Genomic DNA, 21,410 nt, shown 5'->3' with positions numbered 1-21,410 from the left:
ACAGACGAAGTCCGGTTACAAAGAGTATGTAATCACTACGCAGGTTAATTAAACTGTCTATGCTTTTAAACGTTCTGTACACAATCCAATCGTCCAACGAATGGAAGACTCATTTCAAAGGATATAAAAAAATAGCGGACATGTAGTTATGCCCCTCGTATGCCCATATTTTGAAAGAACAACTGTGAGTTTTCTCTATAAAACGTCAAACATAGGTACTGTGAAAGTTTAATAAAGCTCATTTCATAGGTAACTTATTTTGCTGGATTTCCATTAGCACTGCAGAATATCCAGGCATGAGACGGGTCTGCCCGCGAAATTCAAATTTAATTAGTCAGATTATCGAATAATTTGTGAGGAGCTCACGTTAAACTCATTATTTTGACTACTTTCTTAAAGTGAACACTTTCAAGTAAAGATTTTTATATAAACCTGTGGATATGATACTGCCATTGGGGCTATCAGAATGACGTAAGGCTACTTTGTCGTATTAGTTTACAAATTGCGAAAAACCAAATTTTGGAATTTCGCGGGCAAAGTCTCTGATGATTTCAAGAGAAATGTTAAAAACAAATTCCCCTTCAACAAATTATAAGACAATATCAACGCAGTTTTATGACCTGTCACAAAACCCCTAGACTGGGCCTTATTGTTTTTTTCAACGACGCGTATGCGTGTCGACGGCACAGGATCACCACGTCACACATAAGTGTCGATGGCACTCGGCGAAAAATATGGGCAGGCAATGTGTTAACAGAAAACAGAGTTTTCAACATGTTTTTATGTAAACGTTTCGTCAGTGCAAACTCACAGTATTGAATAGACGAAAAAAATATTATCTACATAGTTACTTAGGTAATGTAAGATTGTAACATATAATTATTTTGATTTAACTATTTCTGTATTGGTTAAAAAGGGCACTGTAATTATTGATATAAAAGGGTCATGCGTTATGTTGTGAGTTGTGACCGATTTAAAAACTGCTAACCCGATTTTGATGAGATTTTATACTACAGATAAACTTGAAGTTCATTGGCGTGTGAACAATCTTACTCCTTAGGTATTGTAATAATAAAAAAACAATTATTAAAACATTTTTTATTATTAAAATATATTACATGTGATGCTAATATGATGTTTACATTTATTATTCTACAAAAAATATACAAAAAATATATACAAAAAACTACTGCATGAAACCTTACCGCTGTGTTAAATGTGCAGGAGCTCACAAAACCTCAACATGCACAAAAACTGATCGCAATACACCAGCCATGTGCGCTCTATGCCTGGGTCCTCATCCAGCTAACTACAAAGGGTGTGAGGTGTACAAAGAAATCCTCAACAGGAAAACCAAAAAACAATACCCTAAAAAACAAGGGCAAGACCACCAAACATTCAAAGACAGTGATAAAATATCTCATCCAATTAATTTAAATTCCGTCAGTAGCAGACCACCAGCCAATCGAAACCCAAAAGAAAAGAAAACATATGCTGAAGCTACCAACTCAAAGCCACAAGAGTCAGATACAGAATCAAATGCATATAAAACATTAGAACACATGTTTATCAAGCAATCTGAAAAAATTGATTTTCTCCTACAACAAATGAGTACCTTGCTTCAACTCATAACAACGTTAATTTCAAAGGCACCAAAATAGGTTTAAAAATAGGTACTTGGAACATTAATGGATTATCTCCCAACAAAGATGAAGTAGAAATACTACTTCATATGCACAAACTTGATATTTTCCTCATATCAGAAACACATTTTGTTAGTAACAGTCTGATAAAGATAAAAGGGTATAATATCTATCACACTAATCACCCAGATGGAACTGCACATGGAGGAACTGCAGTCATCATAAAAGCAACAATAGAGCACTATGAACTACCCCAATACAGCACTGAACAAATCCAAGCAACTTCAGTATCTATTTCGGACAAAAATGGCCCTTTTAATATCTCAGCTGTTTACTGTCCACCAAAACACAGGATATCTGAGGAACAATTTTCAAAGTTCTTTGGTAGCCTTGGTAACCGCTTTGTTGTTGGTGGTGACTGGAATTCCAAGCATCTCCATTGGGGCTCCAGGCTAATAACCACTCGAGGAAGGGAACTAAAGAAGAGTGTGGATAAAAACGTCCTTACTACTATTGCAACACCAGAACCCACGCACTGGCCTACAGACCCAAATAGACTGCCTGATGTTCTAGACTTCTTCATTTATAAGGGATTGTCTCGACTCTTCTTCACAATCAGTTCAACCTTAGATGGTTCCTCAAATCATATCCCAGTGATACTGACCATGAGTGCCCAAGTAACAAACAGTATGAAAAGGCTACAACTTTATAACAAAAGAACTGACTGGGAGGCGTTTCGTGGTATAGTAAATGATGAGCTTCAACTACAAATAGCGCTTAAATCTGAGGAAGACATTGATAATGCTACTACTAAGTTTATGACTACTGTTCAGCCAGCTTGTTGGAAGTGTACACCAGAAATATCCAATTCTTCACCGAGACATAAATCAGTTCCATCCGAAATTAAACTTCAAATAATGGAAAAAAGAAGACTACGAAGAGTATGGCACATTAGTAGACACCCAGAAGACAAAACAGTACTTAACAAAGCAATTAAGGACCTTAAAGACGCCATAGCTAAATTAAAGGATACTCTAACAGAATCATATCTGGAATCGTTGACAGCAACAAGTGTTACTAATTACTCCCTTTATCGTGCGTGTAAAAACTTAAATAAGCCTACAGACCCCAAGCCACCACTTAGATTGGAGGGCAACACATGGGCCAGAAGCCAGCAACAAAAAGCTGATGCTTTTGGAAACCACTTGGCCCAAATATTCACACCAAATGAAACTGATCCAGACAGTGACGAGACAGATATAGAAGACGTCCTTGGTCAGCCTTTCCAGTTGGATCTGCCCATCACGCCAACCAACCCAAATGAGATTATTAACATAATAAAACGTATGGATGGCAAGAAAGCGCCTGGTTTTGATCTAATTGATAAAAGAGTCCTATCGGAACTACCGCGAAAAGGTATTATGTTCCTCACCATTTTATTTAATGGCATCATTCGTGTTGGTTATTTCCCAGCTCTGTGGAAGGTCTCGCAAATTATAATGATAGCAAAGCCTGGTAAACCCGTTCAAGAAATAACCTCATACAGACCAATCAGTTTATTACCGGTGATATCAAAAATTTGTGAAAAAGTTGTGTTGCAAAGGCTTATGAAAGAACTCTGCTCAAGATGTATCATCCCAGACCATCAATTTGGCTTCCGGCAGCATCATGGAACTGTTGAGCAAGTACATAGGGTATGCAGAACAATAAGAGATGCACTGGAACACAAAGAATACTGCTCTTCTGCTTTCCTCGATGTGCAGCAAGCATTTGATAAAGTGTGGCATACAGGACTACTATTCAAAATTAAATCGCTACTACCTCATACATTCTTCGGTCTATTGAAATCCTACCTGACTGATAGAATATTTCAAGTCAAAGAAGGTGAATACACTTCACCGTTTCACCCAATCACAGCTGGCGTGCCACAAGGCTCAGTGCTAGGTCCTGTGCTTTACACAATCTATACAAGTGACCTACCTCAAATTGACGATGTCACTGTGGCTACATTTGCGGATGATACAGCTGTTCTTGCTCGCAGTAAATCTCCTGAAGAAGCTTCAGCTATTCTGCAACGTGGACTAAATGAGATCGACAAATGGCTGTCAAAATGGAGGATAAAAACGAGCGCTTCAAAATCAGTCCATATAACATTTACTCTTCGTCGAGGAAACTGTCCTCCGGTCTCGCTGCGTAACAATCAGCTTCCACAAAGCGACAACGTTAGGTACCTGGGAATGCACTTAGATAGAAGGCTAACCTGGAAGAAACATGTCCAAATAAAGAGGGATGAGATCTATCATAGATATAGAGGACTGTACTGGATGCTCTCAAGGAACTCCAGACTCTCTCTAGACAACAAGTTACTGATATACAAAGCAATAATAAAGCCAATATGGTCATATGGCATACAACTTTGGGGATCAGCATGCAACTCCAATATTCAAATTATACATCATCATCATCATCATCATCAGCCTGTGGACGTCCACTGCTGGACATAGGCCTTCCCTATAGAGCGCCACCACACCCGGTCCTCAGCCTTCCTCATCCAGCCACTTCCCGCCAGCCGCTTTATATCGTCGGTCCATCGTGCTGGAGGGCGTCCCACACTACGTTTGCTCAAACGCGGTCTCCACTCAAGGACTTTCCGGCTCCAACGGCCATCGCCTCTACGACAGGCATGGCCTGCCCACTGCCACTTCAGCTTGCTAATAGTTTGGGCTATGTCAGTGACCTTGGTTCTCCTGCGGATCTCCTCATTTCGGATCTTATCCCTCAGGGAAACTCCTAACATAGCCCTCTCCATAGCTCGCTGAGCAACTTTGAATTTGTGAACAAGGCCATTTGTCAGTGTCCACGTTTCAGCACCATAGGTGAGGACGGGAAGGACACTCAAATTATACAAAGAGCTCAAAATTATATTTTGAAACAACTGTCCAACGCGCCATGGTTCCTACAAATATCGGAAATTCATGAGCACTTAAACATTAACACAGTAAAGGAAGAAATTCTAACTTATAGTTGCAACTACAAAACAAGGCTTACTAACCACCCAAATCGCCTGGCAGTGCAGCTGACAATGCCACAGGCAATCCGTCGACTAAAGAGAAAGCATATACTAGACATTTAGCTGAGACTTATGGAGTTTTCCCGCTGGGGAAGTTTTCTCCTAATGAACGCCAACTTCCTCCAACCAATCTGCTCATAGTCCACCGACTGATCGCATGATAAGGCAACCCCTCAAAAAAAAAAAAAAAACATTTATTATTCTTCGACTTTGTATGTACAAATGTTTAAAATAATTATTACGTAATTGATACTATACATTATTGATACAATAACATTATTATTGATATAAAATAAAATAGTTACAATAACATACAGATTTTTTATTTATAAGATTGTATTAGGAATTACAAAAAACCAATACTATAATGAAAAATAAATCTTTGATTTATATATTTCTTTAAACTCCTATGTTTACTTTAAATTAATAATAAAATAATAATAAAATATATGAATTTTAAATAATGTTTTTGATTTTTCATAGTTTCCCGCTCTTTTTGACTGAAGGCCGTAAATTGATCTGAAAATAAGAAGAAAAGTTTGTATTTTGCGATGATAACAGAAAGACGAACTTTAGGACACTCAATCGATCCAAATCTTTCGCTATTTGTCCTTGTCGCTCTCAGCGCATGCTATGTGCTCTGTCACATACCATCTCACAAACTTGAGTACATTTATTTATCAGTAACAAGTCAACCAATATGGCACTCCACATAACTCAAACCTCTATGTCTGTCCTTGTTCCTCTCGCGGCACATAATGTTACAGACGTGCCATCTCACTCATGTCACAAACTGGGTTCCTTTATCAGTAAGTTTTATATGGTACCTCCCAACTCTACATACTATCTCAAACTCTCTATGTACCCTTGTTCCTCTCGATACACGCTATACACATTATACACACTGATCACAACACATATGCCATGTCACTCATGTCACAAACTGGGTACTATTTACCCGACTACGGCAAAGCCAATAGGAATGGTTATGATTTTAACAGTCTATGTATATATGTATGTATGTTTGTGTCCAGATTCTGTATGTTCCACCGTAGTGCCTAAACTACTGAGCCGATTTTGATGAATGAGGTGTCAATTGATTCGCTGTAAAGGTCCGAGTGACATAGACATACTTTATACGAAATATTTCAGCGTTTATTAAGACGATCGCAGTCGGGTTTTAATTTTCAACTTTATCTTGTATCGAAAACAACCTTATACACACCACTTACCTCAAACCTCTCTATCTGTCCTTGTTCCTCTCGCGGCACATTATGCGCCCTGGTCAGATGCCGTCTCACATTGGTCGGCCGAGCGAACGATTCTTTGCAAACGGGACATAGATATCTATATTGATTTTCTCTGTGACTTTTGTATACGTGTACTTGTAGCAGTTTACGAGATTTCTCGCGTTTAAGACATATGGTACACTGAAAAAATTGCCAGCATTAAGTAAACTATAAAAATGTATATAATAGATAATGTTAATTTAATATTTATTCTGAAAAACAGCAAAACGAAAATACATATTACTTCGTACTTGCGACTTTGACTTTTTAAATTACATAGAAAGTTACGTTATATAGGGTCAATTTAAAAATACTAACAAAATCTTAAGGGTAAAGTGTTTCATTTACTGAAAAACTTTTGTTCTACATCTTTATACAAAACTTAATATGCCTATTAACCAAAAAAAAAAGATTTATAGTAGTTTAAAGATGTATTTTTAAATTCACCCTGTATATTCTGCGCTATACAGCGAAAGTAAGGTAAAGACACTAGTGTTGAACTCATCAATAACTGACGTATATTGTAAACAATATAGCGAGTTTCTTTCAGTACAAATACTTGTAATATGATTCTTCATTGAGTTTGAATTCTAATAAATTCAGGTCAACCTCTAGTGTTCCTTACACAAAAAAAATCTACGCAAAAATAAATTGATATTATTGTACTAATTGATATTAGGACATTTTATGTGCCCGCGAGATAGAAATTCAATTGAAAAATTAATTTTAACTACAAACATAATCAGTTACATATTACAAAGCATTTTACTAAATATTCTACATATACATATTATGTTAAAGGAAAACTGACTGACTGACATATCAACATAGCATCTGGGAGTAGAAACTTGTGATTCTGTATGTAATGTTCTCGCTATACAGCCTGTAACCAGAACGCTACCTTTAAAATCTATGGATTTAAAAAAAATGTATTTTTTAAAAGTTTTCAATATATTGCAAATAAAACATCTGACTGACGCTAGACGTTAACGAAAGTTCCGTAAATAGGTCACTCGAAGTCAATGCTGCGTCGTAAGTGGAGCATTGACCCGAGTTTTGCACGCTATACAATGCGGATTTGAAAAATACTAAATCACTAAAACTACAATTGTTTTAAGGAAGTATAATAATAACAGTCAATCAGTTTCATACAAAGCTGTATAATATTAATATTAATATGCGCATACAATATACGTCAACTGCTAGTGTCCTTACCTTACTTTATTGTATCCTTTGATGATTAAGCAGGAGGGCCGATTGTTAACTACCCCCATTTTAATAATTGATACAATTTTTTCCCCGTGGATTTAAGTTCCGTTTCCGATATAAAAAGTATCCTAAATTCTGTCCAGGATACAAGATATACTTATGTCACAGACTGAAATGGTTTTTTAAAACTGATTAAAAGTTAATTAGAATCATTAATTGGGAATCATGCCACGTTTTAATTTTTTCTTGTGGCGTAACCCCAAATTCACGGTTTTTGGATCTTTTCCTTTACTTGTGCTATAAGACCTACCTACCTGCCAAATTTCATGATTCTAGGTCAACAGGAAGTATCCTGTAGGTTTTCTTGACAGACACGACAGACGGACAACAAAGTGATCCTATGAGGGTTCCGTTTTTACTTTTGAGGTACGAAAACCTTAAAAATATGTTCTTGTCTATCTGACATAGATTTAGATATTTAAAATATACTAGGTAGGTATATCAACAATCGGCCCTTACAGCTGCACCCGAACAATCGGCCCGATCTGCTCGTCGGTGAGCGCGTGCACGCGGCGAGCATGCGCGCGAACCTTGTTCGGCTTCTCGAACCGATGCTCGCACACCGAGCACAGGTAGCCGTACCGTTTCCCAGTGTGCGCGTTATGCTTATGTATCTGGAGGAACTTGCGCGATTTCAGCTTTTTTGGACACATGTCACACTAGCAAAGAGGAAAACCCTATTAAAACAATATTTATCCAAACTGTTCCACTAAGACTAAAATAAAGCAGTCTAGGCGCATCAATAAAAAAAGCACCGGAATCGGCCCAGAAATGTCGGAGATATTGTGTTTAAACAAAAGAACAAAAAAAAAACTAATTAAAAAAAAAATATTAAAAAAATATTTATCCCATAAATGATAGTCTCTAAATCTTAGTGAGCGTTAACCATTTTGAGTCACCAATCAACCACAAACTTGTTTTCAAAAACATTGAAATTAAAATGAAATGAAAATTTATTTATCACTAGAGGATGCCCGCGACTTTGTCCGCGAGGATTTAGGTTTTTAATGATCCCGTGGGAACTGTTTAATTTTCCGGGAAAAAAAGTTGCCTATGTTAATTACAGGGACGCAAGCTACCTCGGTACTTTTCATACAAATCGGTTAAGCGGATGGGTTTTTGGGAATCCCGCGGGAACTCTTCGATTTTGCGGGATAAAAATTTTATATTTTTATATTTTTATGCGGGATATTTTGCCTATGTCGTCCTCGGGATATAACCTAACCATGTACCTTTCGTCAGAATCGGTTAAACTGTTGGGCCGTGAAAAGGTAGCAGACAGACAGACACACTTTCACATTTATAATATCACTAGAGGATGCCCGCGGCTTCACCCGCGTAGAGTTCGGTTTTTTTAAATCCCGTAGGAACTCTTCAATTTTCCAGGATAAGAAGTAGCCTATGTCCTTCCCCGGGATGTATCCCAAGTCTGTACCAAACATTAAAATCGGTTCAGTGGTTGGCCCGTGAAAACGTAGCAGACAGACAGACAGAAAGACAGACAGACAGACACACTTTCGCATTTATAATATTAGTATGGATTAAGTATGGATTTATTTATTCAATTCGAAAACATAATTTTATTTGTGACTGTTTGGTGCGGGTGCTATTGGAGCATTAAGCTAAGGCGGCTTTACACACCTGGAAGTTCTTCTCGGGCAGATGTATCGCGATGTGTTGGACGAGGTTGGATCGTCTGTGGAACGTGGCGCCGCAGTGATCGCATATGTATGGACGTTCGCCCGTGTGACGACGCTCATGAATCTGAGTATAGTACAACCAAATTAATAATGCGCATAGAAATCTTCGTCACAGTTCGGCAACGGTCGTATGATACACATGATATTGACTCTTATTTGTTTATAACAAGGTGCAAAATTCGTCGTATTCCCAGAAACACCCGAATCATTGAATCGTAAGAGCCCTAAACAATGCACTTGCATTTTGCACCTTGTTATAAACAAATAAGAGTCAATATCATGTGTATCATACGACCGTTGCCGAACAGTGACGAAGATTTCTATGCGCATTATTAATTTGGTTGTACTGTACAAATGAAAGTTTTTGTGATGTAAGCACAAAGTCACGGTTTTCGGATTCCCTTTAACATCATCAATCTATTGCTGGCCCACTAATGAGCACGGGTCTCTTCTCAGAGTGAGAAGGGTTTAGGCCATAGTCTGCCACGCTGGCCCAATGCGGATTGGCAGGCTTCATACACCTTTGAGAACATGGACAACTCTCATGCAAGCAGGTTTCCTCACGATGTTTTCCTTCACCGTTAAAGCAAGTGATATTTAATTGCTTAAAAAAGTACATAACTGAAAAGTTAGAGGTGCGTGCCCGGGATCGAACCCCCGACCTCCGATTTTTCGCTTTACTTGTACTACAAGATATTGCTACCTCCCAACCATGATTCTAGGTCAACGGAAAGAGACATATAGATTTTGATTCTTTTGATGACAGACAATCGTACGTCAAGGCCTATACGAAGTTGAAATTCCTCAAACACGTACGAAGCGATTTGCTTCCTCGTTTCTGATCCGAACCGCTAGAATATGGAATACCCTTCCACTTTTAATATGGGTACTTTCAAGTCAAGAGTGAATCGGCAACTTCTATGCAAGCGTGCAACATCTTAGGCTGCACTAACACTTGCTAGTAGGTCCGATTGCAATTTGCAGCCAAGCACTAGTCTAAAAATTAAAAAAAAAAGACGGGCTTCCTTTTTTCTCTGGAGATAACGGCAGCCTTTAAATAACTTTGTACCTAATGTAAAGTAGGTTTGAAAAGGAAGGAAGGTATGAAATATTAGGCTGTATACTCACAGTGAGGGCTTCTTTGGTAGCGGAGCTATATTCGCAATAGGCGCACTTGTGGATGCGGCCTAACCCGTGGCGAGCTCGCTTGTGCTCTTGCAGCTGGTTGTTGTTCCGACATCGCTTCCCACACGTCTGCAAAGGATCGGTGTATTCAAATGATACATTAAGAAACTAGCTAACGCCCGCGTGGATTTAGGTTTTTCGAAATCCCGTAGGAACTCTTTGATTTTCCGGGATAAAAAGTAGCTAAGTGCTAATCCAGGATATTATCTATCTCCATTCCCAGCCAAATCTGTTCCGTAGTTATTGCGCGAAAGAGTAACAAACATACACACACACACAAACTTTCGCCTTTATAATATTAGTGTGATGTGATAGTGTAATTAACGGATGTACAATTGGGATGACGACGATAAAATAAATTATTTCTTAGGAACTAAATAAAAGGTCTTAAAAAAATCTGCTGTTAGTTTTAAGTAAGTCAAATTACGTCAAACGTTTCTGACGTCACATCTGTGTATTTGTTCTTCTTTTCTTGTCAGGGTTAGAGTACTTCCCGCTGACACACACACAACCATAACCCTATAGATTTTCTTGATAGACACAACAGACAGACAGACAACAAAGTGATCCTATAAAGGTTCCGTTTAACCTTCTGAGGTACGAACCCTAAAAAATTAAAATATGGCCGCGAAAAATTAATTTACAAAATCACATATAGATGGCGCAGACAGTCATTAACTTACAGAATTCTACAAAAAGGTGTCAGGTATATCTTGTATGATGGTACAGAACCCTTCGTGTGTGAGTCCAACTCGCACTTGGCCGGTTTTTTGTTTCAGCAAGATTGCTTACCTCACACACACAGTAGTTGGTATGGAATCTCATGTGTGCTTTGTACGTGGTCTTCATCCTGAACTCCTTGCTGCATGTGTTACATTTGTAGGACGGAGCATTCGGTATTGAATCTCGTTTTCTTCTAGTGTGGGTTTCTTTCTGGAAATAATGAAATGAAGTTTGAATGCTTCTTCTCAAACCAGGGTACGTTCGGAACCCTCGTTAATCTAGTTTTAAGTTTACCTAATTAATTATTACCATTACATCAATTGTTATTTATCAACTGACGAGTGACGACCTTATGCGGTGGTGTGCGCTGTTTTATAAGTGGAAATCTCTCTCCATTAGGCATCTTCTCTATAAAGTGCAGGTCCACCCTGGAGCACCCCAATACCAACTCCTTCCGTTTGATCAAATCCAAAGGTTGAAAATGAAATCATGAGGAAACCTGCATTCTTGAGAGTTCACCATAATGTTAATAAATCAAAAATGTGTGAAGGAAATCAAGTGGCCAATCCAGTCTCCCAAAACTTTCTAATTCTGATAGGAGAGCAATGCTCAGTAGTGGGCCGGCGGTATGTTTATCGTAATGATGATTAAATAAATAAATAAATAAATAAATCTTTATTATCTGAACAGAACATTATTACAGACTTTGGTGTGAGGCCCTGCCTCCTGATGAAGTGAAAACTGTGTTTCAGGATTATATAAATAGATAATAAAGTTGAAAACTGAAACCTGACTGCCATCGTCTTAATAAATGCTGAAATATTATAGTAAATTAGTTTATCCGTCGCTTGGCATGTTTTGATGTTGTAGTACATGTTTATTTATGAACTCAGAATTTTTTTCTCTTTCATTTGATATACCACTCGAAACAATAGCAAAAAAAAATTTAGACACCCGGACCTTTACGACAAAATTGACACCTCATTCATCAAAATCAGCTCTGTAGTTAAGGCGCTACGGTGGAACACACAGAATCTGCATACAAACATACATACATAGACTGCTAAAATCATAACCCTTCCTTTTGGCTTTGCCGCAGTCGGGTAAAGATATAGTTTACCTGTTCTATTTTCTCAGGTAAAGCTGCAGAATATTCATTATTGTCGTACACATAATCAGTCTCATTGTGAAAATCCTCCGCTTCCTCATACAAATGGTTATCACAGCCATTGTCATAATCAGCTACCTCCGCAACTTGTTCCTCTTTAAACTTCTTGACACGTCTAGAAGGCTTAGCTTTGAACTTCCTCTTGGATTTAGTGTAGAGCATGTTGAGTAAGATTTTTGCAGATTTTCTGCTCGTCTGTCGGAATTGTAGAGCTGCTTCCATTTTCTCAATGCATTGATGGCAGATTGCTTGTGATAATCCATCATTGAGTTTAATCTGAAATATTATCATCATATATTCATATATATATATATATTTAAGTATCATATATTCTGTCTTTGTAATTATGTTACAAAAAAGTTGTTTTAAATAAATAAATAAACAAAATCTCATTCATAATCATTTAGTGCTTTCACCAAAGGTTGCTTGTAAGAGATTGCTTTAGCAATAAAACCACCTTTGCACCCTCATGTATAGTTTCATCTATGTGTTCTGTATATGTTTGTGTGTGCAATAAGGAATTCTAATAAATAGATAAATTTTATCAAAATATGTCTAGTTGTGATGTAGTAATTATGTGAGAAAGGCAGAGGATCATGCAAGATGGCATGCTCTTGGTAAGACCTATGTCCAGCAGTGGAGGCAAACAGGCTAATTGATATCTAGTTATTAAGAGCTGTAACAGCATAGTGGTTAGGATGTCTGCCTCCTAATCAGAGGTTGGGGGTTTGATCCCGAGCATACACCTTTAATGTTTCAGAGTTAAGTGCGTTTGTAATTAAATATCACTTGCTTTAACGGTGAAGGAAAAATCGTGAGGAAACCTGCATGCCTGAGAGTTCTGCATGTGCTCAAATACACCAAAATCCCTTCTCACTCTGAGAAGAGGCCCGTGCTCTGTAGTGAGCCGGCGACGGGATTTGAAATCATTTCAAATCATGATCAACCCATCTATTATGATGTCTATATAGTTATTACACTCACATCATTTGGATATGCCAGCATAATAAGTTACTTGGCTTGACTGTTGTTTATGTTGTTGTGTGTATTGTCGCTGCAAGGTTTCAGATTAAGAAGAAACACACATACATACATACAAGATAGGAAAAGTAGTGGTTCACATAAATATAGGTAGATTTTTAAAGTGAAAATTCCTTTAGTACCCTTGGGACCTAGAAAGCTGAAATTTTGCACAAACGTTCCATTTATAATCTAGACAAGAAACAAGGATATTTTTCTGAAATCCCCACAGGGGCTAAGACGCGGGCGGTCAATAGTATACCTCTAAGCCGGTGACAAGTTTTAGATCTTCCGAGCGTTTTTCATCACATTCACTATTGTAAAATATTGGCACAAGGTCATCAGTGGCCAGACAGGTCCTGCAGTGGTTCATATCAAGATTTTTCCATTGATTTTTAACAGTTTTCATAGTTTTACGCAGGTTTCTCCGTCGATTAGCCATATGATTTAATAATAGAAAAGTTGGAAGCATTTTCACTGGTAACAGGTCCGAAAATTAATAATTTTAAAACACCATACACGTATATACATTTTTATAGCTAAAATAGTAGCTCGTTAATTCATAAAATGTTTAAATTCTAATGATAATTGTTAAAAAACGTAGCAAAACAATTAAAAACACAACACCATTTTGTTTATTTAATTTGACATTGACGTTAACAAAGATGAATAACCTTTTCTAGAGGAAACGTAAAGCACTCCTCACACCACCTGATTTTGTCAGGTTGGGTTTTAAACTAGCTTTACAGCTCCTGATTTTAGCTCTTTTGAGCCTTTTAAGGTGCATGAAATGGGTCTGCCCGCGAAATTCAAAATTAATTTGATTTTGCGCAATTTATAAACTAATGCGACAAAGTAGGCTTATGGCATTCTAATTCCGACAATAGCAGTATCATCTTCATAGTATTACATAAAAATCTTTACTTGAAAGTGTTCAGTTTAAGAAATTAGTCCAAAAAACGAGTTTTACTCGAGTTACTCACAAATTAGTCGATACTATAACTAATTTCTTAAACTGGAGCCTTTCAAGTAATTTTTTTATATAAACCTGTGAGGATGATACTGCCAGTGGCGTAATTCAAGTGCCATCAGCCTACTTTGTCGTATTAGTTTACAAATTGCGAAAAACCAAATTAATTTGAATTTCGCGGGCAGAGCCGTCTCAAGCACCTTTTACGGCTTTGGGTTCTACCCTTTCTATTTTTTTAACTGGCTTTACAGCTCCTGATTCTAGCTCATTTGGACCTTTTAACTTACAGTACGTTAATAACATACGTTAGTCCCGTCAATCTTGCTTGAGAAAGTCCTATACGCCATCAAAATGTCGCTAACGCGTTTCCACAAGAAGTACCTTGTTTCACTTTTGAATAAGCTAAGGAAATAGGTACTTAATATAAGGTCTTGTACGTTCGCCAAATCAGGTACGCTTAGGAAGTCCAAGGGCAAAATGTAGGTAGTTAGGGTGTAAGAAAATGAAACATTTTTACATAGGTACCAAGTAATTTATTTATTGCTTAGGTACAAATATTTACAAAATTTGAGCTATTTTTTTTTCTTTAGGCACATTATCCATTGTTTAATGTGTAAACAATACCAAGATTGCCCGTTTCTCTACAATTAAACATAAGGTTTGTAATATTTTACATTTTGTGCTAGAATATAAGACAGTCTGACTGAAAATGTTTTACTAGAAACATTTTCAGTCAGACTTTTGTCTTGACTGAAAAACTTCCATCCAAAAAAGATTCGAGTTACTTTGAAGTCGCGCAAGAAGTTTTACTTCAAAACTTATGATACAACATTAGAAAAGCTTGAACACTTACAAAATAAATTCTTTGGTTTACTAATTTCTGGTTTCAATATTCACTATTATGCATAATCTGTCAATAAGAAGTGATATCAGATGGTTAATTTTCAATTTGGTCTATCTGTCCTGTCTACCAAGACAGGTAAAAGAGATCAAAACCTATAGGTTACTTTCCATTGACCTAGGTCCTAGAATCATGAAATTTGGCAGGTAGGTAAGCCTTATAGCACTAATAAAGAAAAAAACGCTAAAACCATGAATTTGTGGTTACATCACAAAAAAAATAAAAGTGTTATTTTTGTATGATTATGTTAGGAACCCTTCGTGTGCGAGACTCATGATTATAGGTCAACGGGAAGTATCCTATAGGTTTTGGTTTTGTTTCGGTGGAGACTGCGTATCAGCAAGCGCAGTGTGAGACGACCTCCAACCCGCTGGACTGATGACCTTAAGGTAGAGGGAAGTGGGTGGATGAGGAAGGCGGAGAACCTTGTCCTGGTGGTCACTTGTTAAGGCCTATGTCATACAGGCTGATTAATTGATTGAGATCCATGTCAATCATTGTGACATGAAGTTGGGAACCATTTTTTGGAAATTACTATTGTTCGGATCTTGGAATAGACTTTTCAGGAAATATACCTGTAAGAAAAAAAAATTTTGTTAAATAATCTCTAATTTATTATTTAATACTAGATAATCCCCGTGACTTCATTCGCGTGGATTGAGGTTTCTTACAAATCCCGTGGGAACTCTTTGCTCTTCCGGGATAAAGAGTTAAAGTTATGTCAATTTCCAGGGCGCAAGCTACCTCTGTACCAAATTTCATATAAATCCGTAAAACGGATGGGCTTTTATGAATCCCGTGGGAACTCTTTGATTTCCCTGGATAAAAAGTAGCCTAAGTCCTTTTTTTTTTTTTTTTTCTGTTGGGCCGTGAAAAGCTAGCAGACAGACAGTTTCACATTTATAATACCCGCGACTTCGCCCGCGTGGATTTAGGTTTTTTGAAATCCCGTGGGAACTCTTTGATTTTCCGGGATTAAAAGTAGCCTATGTGCTAATCCAGGATATTACTATCTCCATTCTCAGCCAAATCCGTCCAGTAGTTTTTGCGTGAAGGAGTAACAAACATACATACATACATACATACACACACACACACACACACACACACACACACACACACACATACAAACTTTCGCCTTTATAATATTAGTGTGATTAGTATGGATGGACTAGATGTTTTTTTTTTTTTTTTTTTTTTAAATCTTTATTTTAAGCCCGCACCTTTGTCCGCGTGGATTTAGGTTTAAATAAATCCTGTGGGGACTGTTTAACTTTCCGAAATAAAAAGTAGCCTATGTCAGGGTATCTATCTCCATTAAGCCAAATCCGTCCACTAGTTTTTGCGTGAAAGCGTAACAAACAAACACACACACATACAAACTTTCGCATTTATAATATTAGTGTGATTTACCTGTGTGACTCCAACCACAGTCATAAGTATGATCTGACCCATTGACCACTTCAAAACCCTGTAAATAACAAATGTAAATTAAAAATTTATAACACCCCCGACAAGTGAAGGTTACATTAACTAGAAAAGAGCTGATAACTTTCAAACGGCTGAACCGATTTTCTTGGACTATAGCTAAGAACACTCTCGATCAAGCCACCTTTCAAACAAAGAAAACTAAATTAAAATCGGCTCATTAGTTTAGGAGCTACGATGCGACAGACAGATACACACGTCAAACTTATAACACCCCTCTTTTTGGGTTGGGGGTTAATAAAGTAAACATTTACCTGTCACACATATCTTCAGCGAGGTTCCTATCCCTGGCTTCGTGGGCAGAGAGTAGCTCCTGCAATCTTCTAGCGGTCGACACATTGTCTTTGAGCTTGGAGACAGAGTCTGATATGTCTTTGACTCGCATCATGTAGGTTTCCGCTGAGGTGCCTGCAAACACATGTTTTTAGGGTTGCGTACCTCAAAAGGAAAAACGGAACCCTTCTAGGATCACTTTGTTGTCTGACTGTCTGTCCGTCCGTCGTGTTAGTCAACAAAACCTATAGGATACTTCCCGTTGACCTAGAATCATGAAATTTGGCAGGTAGTTAGGTCTTCTAGCGCAAGTAAAGGAATAAATCCGAAAACCGTGAACTTGTGGTTACACCGTAGAATAAAAAAATTAAAATGTGTTTCAATTTTCAAAGTATATCAAGTGGGTTATCATATGAAAGAGCTTTACTTGCACATTCTAAAACAGATTTTTATTTATTTTTAAGTATAATAGTTTTTGATTTATTATAGCAAAATGTCGGAAAAAATAACTGAGTACGGAACCCTCGGTGAGCGAGTCTGACTCGCACTTGGCGGGTTTTATTTTAATTTACAGACTAGCGCTTGGCTGCAATCAGACCTGCTAGCCAGTGATGATGCAGCCTAAGATGGAGCGCGCTTGCCTAGAAGTTGCCTATCCACTCTTGACTTGAAGGTAATCATATTAAAAGTGGAAGGGAAAACTGATGCCGGAAGGGCGTTCCATATCCTAGCGGTTCGGATTAGAAACAAGGAAGCAAATCGCTTCGTATGTGTCCGAGGAATTTCAACTACGTACAGACTTTTTTTTACACTTTAAAAAAAACCGGTCTAGTGCGAGTCGGAGTCGCGAACCATTCGTTCCGTACCATCCTAGTTTTTTTTTAAATTTATTATTAATAGAAATACATACTCCGCGAAAATTTCAACTTTGTACCTATTACAGTTCATGAGATACAGTCCACGGACAGACAGTCAGGCAGACAGTGGAGGCTTAGTAATAGGGTACATTGACAACCTTTGGTTATGGAACCCTAAAAAAGATGTTCAACGATAAAACCTACCTAATTCCAGCTCCTTGTCATCATCATAATCTTTTGGTTCTGGCTCTTCAGTGTCTATCAGGAGATCGAAAAATACCTGCAATGTACAAGGACAAACTAGCTATAGTGTACACTGTACCTATTACATATTTTTAACCGACTTCAAAAAAAGGAGGAGGTTCTCAATTTGTCGGAATCTTTTTTTTTTAAATTAAGTACATTTAATATCCACGTTATAAAAAAGTAGCTCATGTACGCGACTTCGTCCACGTGGAGTTAACAAATTTTAAACCCCTATTTTAACCTCTTAGGGATTGAATTTTGAAAAATCCTTTTTAGCGGATATTTGTAGTCCGCGAAAGGTTGAGATGACAATCGGAGTATGAGGCGGGGCGTTCCCTCGTCTATTGCCATTTCAACCTGTCGCGTACTCAAAAAAAAAAGACTGTTGAATACTATACGTCATAATAGATCTTCTCTCTGGGCTGGTTTCCGCACTTAAACATTTCCGTCTGTTGTGCGTGTCATCACACTATCACACTAATATTATAAAGGCGAAAGTTTGTATGTGTGTGTGTGTGTGTATGTTTGTTACTCCTTCACGCAAAAACTACTGGATGGATTTGGCTGAAATTCGGAATGAAGATAGATAATATCCTGGATTAGCACATAGGCTACTTTTTATCCCGGAAAACCAAAGAGCTCCCACGGGATTTCCAAAAACCTTAATCCACGCGGACGAAGTCGCGGGCGTCAGCTAGTAATAGATATCTGCATGTCAAATTTCAGTCCGATCCCTCTAGTCATTTGAACTGTGCTTTGATAGATCAGTCAGTCAGTTTTTCTTTTAATATATTTAGATATTCTTTTTTGTTTTGGATTCTTACAGTTTTAGGGTCAAATCACACTGAAAGGGAATGGAAGCGAATTTCTAAAATGTTACACAGCATATTGGCTTTTATCTCCACCACGTAAAACACAAATTTCTCAACCAAATGTAAATTCGCCGGAATGCGCGGGAATTCCCGCGGCTTCGCGGGAATTTTCTTTCTCAGTAGAAATTCATGATTTAAATAGTGTGGAGATAGAAGTCAATATGCTATGTAACATTTTAGAAATTCGCTTCCATTCCCTTTCAGTGTGATTTGACCCTTATACTATTAGGCTGCCTGGCAGCTCATATACATACAAAGCTCTACTCACAGTCTTTTCGCTGAAGGTGCTGAACGTGTTGTCAAAGCAGAACTTGTAGTCTCCCTCGACGAGTGAGGTGTGTCTGTGCGCGTTGTCGGGCTTCTTGTAGTCCGCCACCACGGAGCGGCCCAGCGGGTCCACCAGCTGGAACGAGATGTCGTGGTCGCCGTGCGACGAGTCTATCACCTACGGCGAAGGATGTTTGAAAACTTTGACATGACAATATAGGAGCAGGTGAGAAAGAGGCGATGTTATTAGACTTTCAAGATATTTAAGACACGCGCCACACACGCCTAACAAACGCGCAACACTCGATCCACACATGCACTATACACGCGCGACTCATGGAACATGCACGCAAAACAAACGCTCCAGACTCGCGCCACGCACGCTCCACACACGCGCATCATATGCGACAAACAACACGCGTAATATACGCGCCACGCAGGCGCAAATTTTTATCATGTTTTTTTTCCTTAAACTTTTTAAATTACATGTTAAAGTGAAAGAAAACACCATGAAGAAACTTATGTGTCCGAGAGTTCTCCATAATGTTATCATAGGTATAGTCTGGGCCAAACAAATAGTCATCCCTGAACTGAGCTGCTAGACGCGTCGCACTAGGCGCCAGTGGGGCGCAAGATACGGAGGAAAGGAGCACACCAACCTGTGTGCCGTGCCACACCCTGCGTTCGCCATCTGCATTAGTGTGAGTGCTACATCCGTACACAGCACACAAGCGCGTGAAACAATAACTGCGCGAGTTTGCACTCGCATCCTAGGTTTGATGCGACTATTTAACTGCCAGTAACTATATGTGAAGACTACCAATGTACACTGGGCTACAGTGGTAGACCATGGCCATAACTTTTCTCTCATTCTGAGAAGAGCTTATGCTCTGTACTCTGTAGTGAGCCGACGTTGGGTTGATCATGATGATGATGACAGTTGGTTAATGAATTGTTTAGATAGCAATGCAAAATATGCTTCATACATTGTTATCAGCAATTAAGGGCGTCACATTTCTAGTCAGCTGTGAAATTCCTTGGTAAAAAATAATTGCTTGTTACCATTGTAATTATTTTAACAAGCTAGCACCAATTAAAATAACGATAGTTATGAATACTAATATTATAAATCCATATCCATCTATACTAAGTGTCTATGTGCTAGTGTGTCACAGCCCAACAGTTGAACCATTAGCGACTATGTCACTGCCCAACAGTTAAACTGTTAGCGACTAAATAACTGCCCAACAGTTGAACCGTTAGTGATTGTCATGGCCCAACAGTTAAACTGTTAGCGACTATGTCTCAGATCTATCTGTTATTACTGGCAACACATACTTCCTATCTTATGAGAGCAATGAATATTATGAATATTATGAATATTATGAATTTTCATTTCAGTTCAATTTCCAATTCTTATGAGAGATTTACCCAGCAGTGGGTATGATACTGTTGCCTCAACCTATGGACAAATCTGGCTCATGTCCAGCAGCTCTCTGAAATTACTTTAATATTATCTGTCCACCTAATGAGCGTCTTCTGAAAGTACGCGCATAGTTTTAGGGTCTCATACCGATATTTTCGGACCCCATTTTTACAACTAAAAAGCCGGTTAAGTAACGAGATTCGGCGTTTATATACATTTAAATAATTATCACATACCTGATATTCTATATCAATTAATTCATTCACTAAAACCTTCTGGAAGAAACAGTCCATTTTTCCCGCTTGTACAGTAAAAGTCATGTCTTTTTCATAAGCGAAAACTGCGCTAAATACTGCCGTAATAAATATGTACCGCATTTTGTTACTGTGGTCGTAAAACTTAAATGTAAACACAAATTAACCACAAGCTCTCCTTTATTATATCGGCACAGTACTCAAATGTTCGGCCAGACTCATGAGTAACACGGTTATTTATAGTTCCCGTCGTGTTTGTTATTAAAATAGAGATAAAACGAAGATCGCAGCGAGACGAAAATATTTTTACAATATTATTTGACTTTTGAACTCGAACGTCAGATTGAAATTTTACAAAAATGGCGCCGAAAGCAAAAGTTCGGAAATTACGTTTCAACACAGACTCAATTACGCTTTTGAAGTTATATAATTGGGGAAATTATATCCTTGAAGCTGACAACACATCATCAAACGTGCCAACATTATAAACAGAACTAAAATGCTGGAATCTAAGGCCGCAAAATCTGAGAAATCTAAAAAAAAAAATTGTTATTTTTTTTATGAAAAAAAGCAAAAAAAAAAATAAAGTTATCTGTGAAAAAAAGGACAAAAGGACGATGTGGGACTTCGTCTGCGATGGCGTTTGCTGGCGCGCGTGCTGTGCTTGTTTGGAGTGTTTTTTTTGTTAAGAGTGGCTGGTTTTTGTGTTGGTTGGTGTTTTTTGGTGGTGGAACTGACTGGGAAGCGCTCTAAAGGGGCGCCGCGCGTATGTCGGCGGGCGCCGGCGCA

General features: G+C 38.1%; 4 protein-coding genes across 12 annotated transcripts in view; 1 reads left to right on the top strand and 3 right to left on the bottom strand.

Moving 5' to 3' along the window:
* Nucleotides 1-20,981, bottom strand: part of LOC123878376 (transmembrane emp24 domain-containing protein 5-like) — a 152,677-nt gene extending 131,696 nt beyond the window's left edge. The window contains exons 1-7 of one of the 2 annotated variants that reach the window (XM_045925574.1): nucleotides 20,604-20,981; nucleotides 18,943-19,119; nucleotides 17,761-17,836; nucleotides 16,681-16,834; nucleotides 16,352-16,409; nucleotides 15,410-15,513; nucleotides 12,658-12,707 (exon numbers count right to left, since the gene is read on the bottom strand). In XM_045925574.1, coding sequence (XP_045781530.1) covers nucleotides 15,433-15,513; nucleotides 16,352-16,409; nucleotides 16,681-16,834; nucleotides 17,761-17,836; nucleotides 18,943-19,119; nucleotides 20,604-20,744 — 687 coding nt within the window. In that variant the 5' untranslated portion in view covers nucleotides 20,745-20,981 and the 3' untranslated portion in view covers nucleotides 12,658-12,707; nucleotides 15,410-15,432. Of the gene's footprint in view, nucleotides 1-12,657; nucleotides 12,708-15,409; nucleotides 15,514-16,351; nucleotides 16,410-16,680; nucleotides 16,835-17,760; nucleotides 17,837-18,942; nucleotides 19,120-20,603 lie in introns of those variants that run through there. The other variant, XM_045925573.1, reaches the window with a different exon arrangement.
* LOC123878323 (zinc finger protein 2 homolog) overlaps nucleotides 1-21,410 on the bottom strand; it is a 364,832-nt gene that overhangs the window by 117,487 nt on the left and 225,935 nt on the right. The gene's annotated exons all lie outside the window — the stretch shown is intronic.
* The window catches only part of LOC123878314 (zinc finger protein 436-like), a 382,404-nt gene that overhangs the window by 188,018 nt on the left and 172,976 nt on the right, over nucleotides 1-21,410 (top strand). The window lies entirely within an intron of this gene.
* Nucleotides 5,186-13,720, bottom strand: LOC123878360 (zinc finger protein 32-like). 6 transcript variants are annotated; one of them, XR_006798813.1, is made up of 8 exons: nucleotides 13,330-13,720; nucleotides 12,000-12,323; nucleotides 10,949-11,089; nucleotides 10,100-10,225; nucleotides 8,913-9,035; nucleotides 7,731-7,930; nucleotides 5,946-6,143; nucleotides 5,186-5,232 (listed from the first exon to the last, which is right to left on the bottom strand). XR_006798813.1 is itself a non-coding variant. In XM_045925553.1 (8 exons), exons 1-7 carry the CDS (start codon nucleotides 13,537-13,539, stop codon nucleotides 5,986-5,988), a joined length of 1,176 nt encoding a protein of 391 aa, XP_045781509.1. In that variant the 5' UTR covers nucleotides 13,540-13,720; the 3' UTR covers nucleotides 5,186-5,232; nucleotides 5,946-5,985. The 6 variants fall into 6 exon arrangements, 4 of the variants coding, with proteins under 4 accessions (XP_045781509.1, XP_045781510.1, XP_045781512.1 ...); XM_045925553.1 differs by having other exon boundaries at nucleotides 5,946-6,037; XR_006798814.1 differs by lacking the exon at nucleotides 7,731-7,930 and having other exon boundaries at nucleotides 5,946-6,037.

Source organism: Maniola jurtina, chromosome 26, assembly GCF_905333055.1.
Source record: "Maniola jurtina chromosome 26, ilManJurt1.1, whole genome shotgun sequence".
Taxonomy (NCBI): domain Eukaryota; kingdom Metazoa; phylum Arthropoda; class Insecta; order Lepidoptera; family Nymphalidae; genus Maniola; species Maniola jurtina.
The sequence above is the reverse complement of the archived record's forward strand: the minus strand, read 5'-3'. Positions and strand labels throughout refer to the sequence as shown.

Excerpts from the sequence above, each read along its gene's own strand:
- LOC123878360 (XM_045925553.1), bottom strand. The coding sequence starts at position 13,539 with ATGCTTCCAACTTTTCTATTATTAAATCATATGGCTAATCGACGGAGA. Across the intron at positions 12,324-13,329 it reads AACTTGTCACCGGCTTAGAG|ATTAAACTCAATGATGGATT; the intron begins GTATACTATTGA and ends ATAATATTTCAG. Across the intron at positions 11,090-11,999 it reads TACCTGAGAAAATAGAACAG|AAAGAAACCCACACTAGAAG; the intron begins GTAAACTATATC and ends CATTATTTCCAG.